Source organism: Brugia malayi, assembly GCF_000002995.4.
Source record: "Brugia malayi strain FR3 genome assembly, contig: Bm_v4_Chr3_scaffold_001, whole genome shotgun sequence".
NCBI lineage: Eukaryota > Metazoa > Nematoda > Chromadorea > Rhabditida > Onchocercidae > Brugia > Brugia malayi.
The window spans coordinates 10,722,733-10,736,408 of NW_025062477.1; the positions used below are offsets into that span (position 1 = coordinate 10,722,733).

The 13,676-nt window shown below is 24.6% G+C and overlaps 2 protein-coding genes across 2 annotated transcripts; one reads left to right on the forward strand and one right to left on the reverse strand.

The window, feature by feature from the left end:
- Nucleotides 1-414: 414 nt before the first annotated feature.
- On the forward strand, nucleotides 415-1,467 carry Bm6689 (cyclophilin-type peptidyl-prolyl cis-trans isomerase-18, Bmcyp-18, putative,cyclophilin 3, putative; the record flags this gene model as incomplete). The annotated part of the gene is made up of 2 exons (XM_001895391.2): nucleotides 415-1,059; nucleotides 1,423-1,467. 2 exons carry the CDS (start codon nucleotides 415-417, stop codon nucleotides 1,465-1,467), a joined length of 690 nt encoding a protein of 229 aa, XP_001895426.2.
- A 112-nt stretch (nucleotides 1,468-1,579) lies between these two features.
- Nucleotides 1,580-7,133, reverse strand: Bm9120 (Uncharacterized protein; the record flags this gene model as incomplete). The annotated part of the gene is made up of 10 exons (XM_043080799.1): nucleotides 1,580-1,794; nucleotides 2,111-2,248; nucleotides 2,835-2,990; nucleotides 3,412-3,539; nucleotides 3,803-3,934; nucleotides 4,392-4,564; nucleotides 4,850-5,117; nucleotides 6,036-6,234; nucleotides 6,462-6,604; nucleotides 6,997-7,133. The coding sequence occupies 10 exons, from the start codon at nucleotides 7,131-7,133 to the stop codon at nucleotides 1,580-1,582; spliced, it is 1,689 nt and encodes a 562-aa protein (XP_042936733.1).
- Between the last annotated feature and the right edge of the window lie 6,543 nt (nucleotides 7,134-13,676).

The following is a 13,676-nucleotide window of genomic DNA, read 5'->3' on the forward strand; positions in this document are numbered from 1 at the left end:
TATCTTTTAGATTATCTACTGATATGATAAGATAGTATAGTTGAAAAAGATTTATTCAACAATGTGAAAATTGATACAGGCTATAACAGAGTTATTGATAGGAAAACTAAATCAGTTCATATAAGATGGCCGTTTTTTTTTTTTTTTCATTTATAAATTGTATGTGATGTATAAGATTACTTTTAATAAATTATAAAATTAAATCAAATTTGATTATTTACATAAAAGGTATAAAGAAGCCTTTATTTAATTTACATAAATTTAATCAAAAAGTATAAAAAAGATGCTCTCATTTATAATGCTATCATTTGTTAATCAAATAGCAACTACTCAATTACTTCTATCGTTTCAATTTTACACAATTACCAATTGTGTAAAATTATTACATCTGTTCCTCAAGAATTGAAAAAAAGAATGTGTATGCAGAAGAAAGTAATTCATGCAGAAAAGGATAAAGAATTAGATAAGAGAGCTGATAATAATGAGAAGAGATCAATGAAAGCTGCAGAAAATGATAATATTAAAGTTGCAAAGCAAATAGAAAAAGATGAAAATAAAAAAATGAAAAAACATGAAGGACGATCACATGTTTTCTTTGATATTATCATTAATGGAAATGCATCAGGACGTATTATAATGGAACTATTTGATGATATAGTACCAAAAACAGCTGAAAATTTTCGATGCTTATGTACAGGTGAAAAAGGAATGGGTAAACTTGGAAAGCCACTTCATTATAAAAATTGCAAATTTCATCGAGTTATTCCAGAATTCATGTGTCAAGGAGGTGATTTTACGAATGGTGATGGAACTGGTGGTGAATCAATATATGGTGAAACATTTCCAGATGAAAATTTCATTGAGAAGCATACTGGACCAGGAATTCTATCAATGGCAAATGCAGGTCCAAATACAAACGGTTCACAATTTTTTCTCTGTACCAATAAAACAGATTGGTTAGATGGTAAACATGTAGTATTTGGGAAAGTAATCGAAGGAATGGAGGTAGTAAAGAAGATTGAAGCTGTTGGCTCAGAAGATGGTAAAACTTCACAAGAGGTAGTAATTGTAAATTGTGGTGAATTATGAGGAAAAGTTGACATTATCGATAAGAAAAAAAAAAAAGCTCAAAATAACTTCATCATTTATGAAAATTGATAATTTTGTAATTTTTCTTTCATTTCTTTTCTCAATAATTATCAACTAACACTAAAAATATAATAAAATTTAATATAATTATCTAATGCAGTAATTGATTCCAATAAGTTTGCAGCAATTTTTCTGACAATGAATTCCAAATTTCGTCAGTAAATTTTACAAACAAGAAACAGTATCCATATTGTATTATCTCAATTTACTAATTTTTGCTTTATTTAAAAAAAAAAAAAATTTTGCAATTTCATTTTTAAATGAATACTGCAGAAATATACAAATATTCTAACATCGTTAAAATATGAAAAACAGTGAAGAATAAAGAACGAAGAATAAAATGTTTTTTTATCGTAATTACAATGGAATTATTTTATGCTTAGCAACTTTTAAAATAGCATATAATTTACTCAGTTAATCATTCAAAAAATCATATCATATCAAACGGCCATAAAATGCACTTGAAAAATTCAAAAATAACCTTTGCTCTTCCAAATGGTACTACTTTTTTGCCATCTTTGTACCAATTTATTTGAAATGATGTATCATGTGGTTCAACAGATCCCGAACAACGAAGTCGAACTGTCATCCCAAGCATACCTGTGATCCTTTGCACCGTACGTTTGGTCATCAAAATTGGTGCCACTAAATTTTATGCAATTAACATCCAATTCTACATTCCAACAAAAACAATTTTCTTTTTTTTTCTTTTTTTTATAAAAAACTACAGCACAAAATTAAATTTCAAATTAGGTCATCGATTTATTTTACAGTTATGATTGAAATGTTTGATTGCTATATAAATAATTTATTCTGAATTTATTATAATTTAATATATTATAATGATAATGTTGTCTATGTTATATTTTGTACATTTGTGTATTTGTATAGAGTAAAGATATAACGCGTTCATTTTAGTTGTTTTAATGATGAAAAAATTTATGCGCATTTATCAAATAACCTTGAACTGTGATAAATGTTGAAATTGTTTGTCGAACTGTTTTCCCAACGGTAACACAAGTATACCTGCCATTATCTTGAGTATTGGCTGAATGAATTACCATTGCACTACGTGTTTTCACATCATCCTTTTGATATTCTGCAATAAAATCAACAAAATGAAAAAAAAAAAAGAAACTATAAATAAATATGCCAATCATGAGACATTCCCAAATCTACAAATGTTACATTACCCCCTTTTCATCCCTTTTTTTTACTCTTTTCAACATTGAAATTTAAATAAAACGTCCTTTTTCAATGATTCAGTTAAACAAAAATGAAATTCAAAATATTTAGCATCTATGATACAAAAATTTGAATTATTTTAACGGCTTTATACATACATACAAACAGAATTAAAAAAAAAAAAATTCTTTAAATAAAAAAAAAAAAGAGAAATTCTTTAAATTCTCGTGGAACTTTTTAAACAGAACTATTATTATTGCAAACAATAACATTGCACTATTAGCGCAACAAAGATTATCCACCAAATTGATGCAATAATATTTTAATGAATAGCATATTTCACTTATTGGACTTGCTTAGAATGAACTTAATAAGAATCAAACATCGATTTTCTCGTTTCTTACTAAAAAGTTAGCTTCGACTAAACTAACCATTTCATAAAATTTTTACTATTAATTTTTAGTTCTTCAAATATAGTGAAAATCAAATAGAGAACATACTTCGAATAGGTTGTCCATATTCATTTACAACATGCCACGATGAAGTTGAATGTGGATCATCCAAAAGACATTCCAATATAACACTTTCACCAATAGGAACTAACAATTCTGACGGAAGGTCGGTTAACATCACTGAACTTTCAGTTGCATGCTTATCTGAAAGAATCGAAAGTATTTGAGTGTCGCATTTTTTAGACTTATAATATAAAAGATACTTGAATATTTAGAATAAAATTTTTTCTATATGTCTATTCCACTATTATGAAACGTCACTCCCTTTAATAGTAAATTTTCTAGTAAATTTTAGTTTTTCTAGTAAATTTCTAGTAAATTAGTAAATTTTCTAAAAAAATTTAAAATCAGAAAATCAAGGAAAGTCCGATCAATCATTGTCCTCGTATTCTTCCTCTTCCTTTTCCTCCTTACCTCTTCTTCTTTATAAAATTAGGAAAAAAAAAGTTAAAAAATTTATCAAGGACAAATGCAAGCAAAACTAATTTATCATTCTACAACAACTTATTACGATTAGAGTAAAAATGATTATCAATCAGAAATGAATAAACAGAGTGATACAAACCGTCGCCAAAAATAACAGTTATGACTGCTCTATCACTAAATATACTTCCACTACGACAACGATATTGGCCGCTATCATTCAGATCTACTCCTATTGAATGCAATACGGATTGATGATCAGTGGTATATCTATAAAAATCAATTTTGAAATGAATAAAATACTCTAAAGAAGACATAAAAGAAATTAAATTCAAACATTGAAGATTAACAGCCGCAAAGAATTTCACTGTTTCACTGTTTAAAATTCATTCTTGGTATGTTTTCGAGCTAAATTAACATAATGTATCAAAAAACGGATGATAAGACTAATAAATAAAGCTAATAAAATTGATGAAAAGGTAGTTTTAAATTCATCAAAAAAAAAAAAAAAAAAGAATACATCAATTACTCACATATGAATATTATTATCTTTATTTGCCTCAACTAAAATTTGCGTATCATTTTGATACCAAATAATTTGTTCAGGAAATGAACCACTTGTTGCACATTCCAATCGGAAAACCGAACCATTTGATACTGTTAAGCTAAAAAAAGAAGTTAAAGTGAATTCGATTATCATCGTTTTAGCACTAAATAATAATATTATTAATTTCATAAGCAAATTAAATGATTAAAATTGACAGTAGCCAATTCTCTATTTCCATCTATATTTTACTGTTCACAGAATATTAACACTATTGTTATTATTATTAATCTATTGTCAACAGGTAAAAAGTTTGCATCTTTTGACGAAAATTAACACATTATCATTAAGGAAATATAATCACAATATTCAATTAATTATACGTTATACTTTATTCTGATAAAGATAATTATGTTAAATAAACAAAATTCATCATAATTTTCAAATAAATACTGATAATACTTTTTTTCCAAATAAATATGTAATTTTCGTAATTTTCAAATAAATACTGATAAATAAATACTTTTTCTAAAAAAAAAAAAAAAAAAAGTTAATAACGCAATCAAAAAAAAAATTACTTTTTTGGATGAAGAGTAAAATGAATTGGTATGGCACGCTTCACAATGAGCGCATTACTTAGCACCTTCCCTGGAGGCATTTCAGCTGAACGTTTTATTCGATTATTTAAAAGATAACTATCTAGAAGATCAGTTGATACTATTGCAACATCAGCTACACATCGATATAATCCCTGCAAAAAATGAAAATTATATATACATATACTTAAAAAAAAAAAAAATTTAATATAAATAAGCAGTGAAAAATTTCTGCAAAACGATATCGTTTTACAAAAAGCTTTGTAGTTTGTTTTTATATAGTAGAAAGTATGAATGAATTTTTTTCAACGAATGTTCTTTTATCTAAAATTTTACCATTTATTGCTAAAAACAGAAAAAACAAATTTAAACTTTGTTTTATATTAAAGAAATGAGAATACACATAATAATGCTACTAAATTCAAGAAACTGCTACTCACTAAATTTTGGCTATTCAATATTAAAACCGATGAATTAGTTGTAGTGATAAATTCGTTATCTTTCCACCATATCACATCCATATCTTCACCTAATCCAAGTAAACTAGCTCGACATGTTACAGTTAATTCGTCTTGTGGTTGTAATTCGATTACATATATTTGAGCCGATTCTGTCGTAAATAATTTGGTCACACTGTTATGAATAATAATAAATGTAAAGAGTACAAATTGTCCGCTATAGTATTGTTGAGGTTGATCGTTTGATGTGCTACAAAAATTAATTCATTCATAAATTAAAAATTTTTTTTTAGAATTAAGTTGCTATCTTAATTGTATGGAAATGTTTTAAATTCTTTTTTTTTTTTTTTTTTTTTTTTTTTTAACAGAAATGTTTTAACATTTTGCAGAGATAATGATAACATAAAATGATAAAAAATAGTGAATTCATCAATAATTCTAAAATTATTAAATTTATAATTTGAAACTAATCTGCAAACGAATGAATTTCCGAATTTATTTGAAAAGAACTACTTTTCTATACTGAAATATAAAAGGAAAAAAAAAAGTTCATATCACAATGAAATATTCGACTTTTTCGAATCAATATAGATTCTGAATACCTCGAAATGATAAGTAACTTATAATAATAATAAGAAGAAGAACTGAATTCCAAAAGTGCACCAATGATTTAAAATATCATTTAATGGAAACTAAGCAGAAGATTAAGGACAAATAATCATTGAGGACAAATAAAAATTCCATACATAATCTCTCCTTAATAAACCATCCATCTTTTCAAAAGAATCTATCTGACTTTTACAAAAATGAAATATTCACTTTTCTCATCCGAAAAATAAACTATTCCTCACACAAACTAAACTTATTTTCTATTAAATGATTTTTTAAATCATTAATTAAGCAAAAGTAAAATTAATAGTAGTAAGAAGAAAGAGGAGTAATTAAATTTTAAGTGTAGTTGAAAAAAAAAAGCCCGACATATAGACCAATCAATTTAATGGTTGAATAGAAGAAGTGAATGATAAATTCTACTATAATTCTTTTTCAAATAGTTCAAATCAGAGCAATTGCCATCATTAAAAAATATAAAATTAAGAGATGATTTCTAAATATTAAATAATATTTATAGTAAAACTTAAAACAAAACAAAAAAAAGAGATAAATATACCTCTCTGTGTTTTTCCACTTATCGAATATGATTTCATTTCCTAATAATGTAGTATTTAAAATACTGATACTAGCTATACTATTACTGTTACTTCTGTAGTCGCTGCTTCTCTTTTGCTTGGTCCTAATTAACACATCATTGCTTTTCTTCCACATATAATGTTGAATATTATCAACTTTTGGTGAATAACCAATTTTACCTACAATAAATATCGAATATTAATCAATTTGTTAAACAAATGAAACTTAGCATATAAGCTTACAAGTGTAATAAGATAAACAAATTAAGTTAAAATAAAAAAAGATGAAAAATTTTTTCCAAAAAGGGAATCTCATCATCCATGTATTTTCTCTGAATTTTGAACTAACAAATAATCATTAATAAAATGAGAAGTTATAATTATACTAGAAATGATTTATAACTTACCTTTATCTAAGAATGTTGCTTCAAGGGGTATAAATATAATTTCGAGTTGCAAAAGAATGGCAAATATTATAAAAGAGAACGAGTAGCCATGTTCACACTTTGACAATTTTGACTTTGGAATATACTGTTGAACCAATTCTTCTCTAAAATTTTTTTCCTTCATTAATTATGATTTTGAAAAAAAAAAAAACGAATAATTGCTAAGTTCAATTGCAATTATATTACAATTAAATGCTGATTTCCAATGGGGGAAAAAAAAAAAAGAACATAACCTGAGATGATATTTAGAGGGAACCAGTCCCATTTTTTTTTTTTTTTTTGTACAAACTTTGAAAATGATAAAAATGTAAACATGTAAAGAACAACTGGTTTACAGCTGAGAAATAATTGATCAATTGAATTATTCAAATTCTTTATGACTATCTTTATATTAAGTATTATTATAACAACACTGAGAGGTAACCAATGGTAAATTTTATTTATTAATTATCACAAAATAAATTTCAAATCATATTAAAAAAAAAAAAAAAAAAACCTTTCAAAATTTGTAACATCCATACCAGCTGCTGAATAAGGTAAGGATGGTTCGTTGTTAAAAGGGACCATCGATATTTGTGGCTTCCATACATCATCAACATTGAGAAGCAGCGACCCACTAAAATAGATTATCATAAATACTGGTTTATGCAAATCAGCTCATAATCCTGTCAGCTACCCAAATATTTTCAATGTTTGAAAATTTTAATTTAGCTACGAAACTTTTTATTTCATTTGTTTAAAATTTATATTATTTTCACACCTTATAGTTTCATAGTTTTTTTTTTTTTTTTTTTTATTTTTTTTCATAGTTTATTTTTCATTTTTTCATAGAATTATAATTCATAGTTTACGAGACTCAATCATAAATGAGAATTAGGTAGAAACTAACTTGACACAAAATAAATATTAGACTTTGATTTCTCTTAATGAAAAATAATCTAAACATTGTGACTACAAGTGCAATCAATAATTTTATTTTCGATGTAAATTGGTACATATGTACTTACTTGCTAGTAATATTTATCATTTAGGTAAATTATTAACATAACCTATTCTGTTTTCTTTTCTTTCTTTTTTTTTTTTTTTTTTGTTTTCAATAGTTTTACAGATAACAAAATTTTCAGTAAGAGCATATTAAATTCTTAATTGATCATCAAATAATTTTAATAAAATCATAACACTTAATACTAATTAGCTATCCTAAAAATCCTAATAATAAAATGAAAAAAAAAAAAAACAATGACAAACCTAGAAGCCTCAAAATGAGACTTGTCTTTCTTCTTTTTGACAAACAACACAGTAGATTTATTCAGCTTTTGATGTAAATAATAAATAAGATGCCCCGACTGTTTACACGCCTCTTTGTTACGTTCACTTTGTATATTCGTTTTCCTCTATAATTTAATTCTTGGTCTGAAATTTATCATTCCAATTAGATAATATCATAAAATAATAGAATGAGTTAACAATTTATCTTCAATAATATCAAATATTCCAACAAAAAAAAAAGGACAAAAAAAAATTATAAATCGAATTAAAACTGTCCTATTATTTGCATCATTTAGTAATAGAGTACCAGATGTAAATAACAGATATTCCTAAAACATTTTTTTCTTTTTTTGTTAATTCATTTTTACACTTTTACAGTCTTTGATCAAACTAATCGGTTAGTGATATTTGAACGGTAAATATGGACAATTTCTTTTTCTCATGTTTATTTGAAAATATTACATACATTAAAAGTGAAATATCTAACACATTACTAATTCATAAAGTTTCCGAAATTTTTCAAACCAAAAATTTTTTGGAGCAAACGAATGCTCATTTGTGTTAATTATTACAACTGAAATTTAAGTAAATATTTTTGCAATGAATTTACACTCTCTAGTTAGCAGAGTTATTTTCTATAAATTGCTTTATTTATTTATTATTATTATTTATTATTGTCTATCTTAATCATTTCGAAATGTTCCCTCAAATTTTTGTACATTCCTAAAAATTTCTTAAACATTTCGCACAAAAATGCAATCAATCAGCAGCAAAAAAAAAAAAAAAAAAAAAAAAAAAAATCAATTATTCTTTTATTATATAAGAAAAAAACTGATCAATAAACGTTAACAACAAAAAACAAAAAAAAAGAAAAAAAGAAAATTCAAAAAGAAGAAAGTCAAGTATGTAAAGCAAATATGTATGTCGTATGCATAGATTGTTAATATTATTCTGAACTATTTGTAATATATTATCAAATTCAAAAAAAAAAAAAAAAAAAAAACGAATTAGTTGTTTTAACTTTTACGGCTAAAAATTTTCGATAAAATTTTATTTAGTTGAATATGAAACAATAATGAATTCTTGATCATATTCTAAAATAAGTATTTAGACAATTTTAAAATCAGAAAAATATATTCAAGGAATAATATGCAAGAAATATTATCGTATCTTTTAAATAAGACAAAAAAGAAAGAATTATCCCGGGAAAAAAAAAAACTTTAAAACATCTTGATGGAATGAAACAAATAACTGACCTAAATTTCTAACATAAATTTATTGCATACAATTGAAAATGACGTATGTACGATAAAAACTTGAATGTATCATTCGTAAAATGTACTTATGAATACGATAATAATATATTCTATTCTAATTTTCCCTTTTTTGTAAATTGTTAAATTAAAACTAAATCATTTTGTATCTCATAAGTGATCAGATGTATTTGAGTTATCTATGATAATCACAATAAAAATTACACCTAAAACAATGTGAAATATAAAAAGCAAAGAAAAAAAAAAATTTCTTTTTCTCCCTACTACAATGATTATCAATTCTTATCAAAAAAAAAAAAAAAGAAAAATCTCCTTTTTATAATTATTATCAATTCTTATCAAACTATCTCATTAATACACTAGCAATATTGGATTAGAAATCATTAAAATATGAAGACTGATGAATAAATGCTGTTAGTATAACTTTCTTTTTTTATAAACTTGAGGAAATGATCGTTGTTTTTTTTTTTTTCTTGGAATAGGAAAAAAAAATTTAAGTAAATAATAGGAATAATAAAAAACTTAGGTAAATATTACTCATTTATGAAAGATTATTGGGTAAACAAAATATTTGTTATACATAACTAAAATAATAATGATGAATGATAAAAATGTAAAAGAGAAAACAAAAATTATTATCATCATCTTATCATCCATATTCATCAAATAAATATTCACCAATAAGTCAACATTATCATAACTGTCTTTATTATTATCACTGTTATTATTATTGTCATTATCATTATTATTATCATTATGTTAATTATTTCGTCATCATTATCAATAAACAATAGTCAAAAAAGAAAAGAAAAGAAATGTTTGCAGCAGTGACAATGACAAAGGTATGTCAATGATTTGTTACAAGCTTTGACAAACAAATCCTATAACTAACCATACAGTTTGTAATACCTCACTTTTTCCTAAATCATCTCTCGATTTCACATCCATTTCCTACAACTTTTATTCTTCTCTTTTCCTCCTTTTTTTTTTCTCTCTCTCTCTTATTTACTTACTTCTTCTTTTACTATTGTCATTCATTTTATAATCATTTTATCGTAATGTCTCATCCTTTCTTTCATCTGCAACATTTCCCGAGTTTTCCGAAACATGTGCAAACAAATGTTGAAAGAATGAATGATGTGTGTGTGTGTGTGTATGTGTGTGTAAGGTGACAATGATAGGACATAATGTCACATCCTCTACAGCTGTCAATTCTTATCCATCCAAGTAGCATAACTAACACCAAACAGCCAACTAACACATCATCATCATCACTGATCTATTACTATCGATAGCATCATTATTGTTAACAGTATCGTCATCATCATCAGCAGCATCATTATTCGATAACATCATTATCATTAACAATATCGTCATCATTATCATCATCATCATCATCACCATTATTGGTCTGTTACTACCGATAACATCATTACAATTAACATTATCGTCATCATCATCTGATTTGTTACTATCGCTATCATCACATGACCACCATCAACACCATTATCATTATCGTCATCTTCACAATCATCATCATCACTACTGTCATTATCATTACCAGCACTACCACCATCACCACCATTCACCAAACAATATCATCACCATCAACAACAAACAGCAACAATATATAAGTATTTACAGAAAAGAAAAAAAAAAAAAAATGTACTATTCTAAAAAGATACTAAAATTTAATCAGAAAAGAATTAAAATGTGAAATGATTAGAGGAATGCAAGAAGATTGGTGACAAGGACAGACACATTTTGTAGTAGTATACCGACTGTCATTGGCTTCAATGGTTAAGACTGATTGCTGATAGATTAAATCGATGAGTGGCATCGTTTTTCGAGAAAAGGACGAAAAAATTTGTAGGCATGTTGTACATTATGTATATATGTATACCCCTGTCAATACAACCACCACTAAACCCTGATGAAATATAAGTGAAGAGGACAGTCCAATGACACATACATACATACACATACACACACACACACACACACACACACATACACACACACACATACACACACATACAAATAGATACACAAAACATATATATAATATATACATATGCATACTATAACATAGATTGTTGTGAGTAGTAAATGGACGATGATGATGATGCCATGTTGAACATGGCGCATTTTGCACTCAACTACCGTTGTTAAAAATTGAAACTAAAATAAAATCGAAAGATTATGACTCAAAGAAAAAGCTATTTGAAAATTAATAATGAGTAACAAAAAAGAAGGAGAGAAAGAGAGAGAGAGAGAGAAAGGAAGGAGAAAAAGAAAAAAAAAAAGGATGAAAGAAACGGCCAACACTACTAGGCAAGCAAATTCAACTAATCACATAAAAATATACTCACAATTTACACTTTTTCTTCCGTTCTTTCCTACTAATCTTAATAGGAAAATAATATAATAACATAATGTAAACGAGAGTAAAAGAGAGGGAGAGAGAGAGGGAAAAGGAAGGTGAGGGAGAGAGAGAGGGAGAAAGGGAGAAAAAAAAAAGGAAAAAAGAAAATTTAAATAAACATTATTTTCATATTGTATTTTTTTTTTCATACATTCTTTTTCTTTTCTTTTTTTTTTCTAAACATATCGTATATAATTTATAGTCTTTATATTATACATTAAATTAATATAATATTCTACAAGTATAATATTCATATATGAATAATTATAAATTATTACTGTAAATATTACTAAAACATATATAATAAATATAGGTACAGGTATCAGTTGCCAATTATCTATATGAGATATATGCTACTAAAAAACTGATTTACAGATTATAATTTTATACATGAAATATATTTAAATAAAAAAGAAAGACAATAAAAAGTATCATTAAAAAACTTCAAAATTTTTATCAATTTCTTCAGTAGAACTAATTAATAATAGTACCTAATAGTAATAAACAAATAACAAAAAAAAAAAAAAGAATGTAATTAAAACTAAATTTTCTTTTCTTTTCTGTTAGCATAATATTATTCGATCTATCAGCAATTATAAAAATCAAATTCATAGCCTTTATCTTTCTCTATTTCTCTTCTTTTTTTTTTTTTTTGTCCTACAACATTACTTATATTTCCAGTTTTGAGATTTAATAAGAATGAAAAGATATATGAAGTATATCATGATCATAATGATAATAACAATAATAATAACTATTAGAGACAATAATAATAATAATGATAATAACAATAATAATAATAACTATTACAGACAATAATAATAATGATAATAAAATAATAATAACTATTGGAGATAATAATAATAATAATGATAATAACAATAATAATAATAACTATTACAGACAATAATAATAATGATAATAAAATAATAATAACTATTGGAGATAATAATAATAATAATGATAATAACAATAATAATAATAACTATTACAGACAATAATAATAATGATAATAAAATAATAATAACTATTGGAGATAATAATAATAATAATAATGATAATAACAATAATAATAATAACTATTACAGACAATAATAATAATGATAATAAAATAATAATAACTATTGGAGATAATAATAATAATAATGATAATAACAATAATAATAATAACTATTAGAGACAATAATAATAATAATTATCGAACTAATAATGAGAACAATAATAACAGTAACAATAATAACAATAACATTGATAATAATATTAATAACTATCGAATACAATGAGAAATGACTAATTCATATATAAGTAATGAATATTTATATACAAAAGCATTCGAATACAAAATGATGATGACTCATTCATTCATCGATAGTGTGATTTTTTTCCATTGTTAATTTCAAAGAAAAAAAAAGAGAGAAAGAGAGAGAGAGAGAGACAGAAAAGAAAGAAAGAGATTAATTCAAGTTTAAATATTCGATTATAGTCGATTTCTATTCAATGCTACCAGTATTTTGCTATTGAACACATTCTGTCATTTCACTAACAAAAATAATTATGTTTATAATTATAAGAATTATTAATAGAAATAAATAAAATGAAATGAGAGAGAGAAAGAGGGAGAGAGAGAGAGATGTATATTATAAAAATTTTAGCTCAGCTGAAAAATTACATACTAAACATTTGTAAATGTTGATTACAAAAAAAAATCATTATACAATTTAAAATAAACAAAAAAAAAAAAAAAAAAAAAGGAATGTTTACTTTTTATTTAGTCTATTAATCTATTAATTGATTAACAAGTATCTAATTAAAACAAAAAATATGCAAATGCTAGAAAAATGATATAATTTATGAATGTTAATAATAGAAATTGATAAAATGAAATATGACATATGATATTATAAAATTTGAAATAGTTGAACAAATATATCTTAAATTAATTGTAAGTGTTAATGTTTAGAAGGATAAAAAAAGAAAAGGGTGAAGAATTAAAATAAATTTCAATGACTTCTAAGGATGATATCCAATTATAATTATAATTTAGTCTATAATCAAACAAATAAAATGCATAATGAACCATTTCTTAATATTTAACACTGTATACTAATATACAAACTTGACAGAAATTTTTACAAATTAACCAATTTAAAAAATTAACCAGGGTTACAAATGAGAAGAAAAAAAAGCCTCATATTTTAAAATATAGAC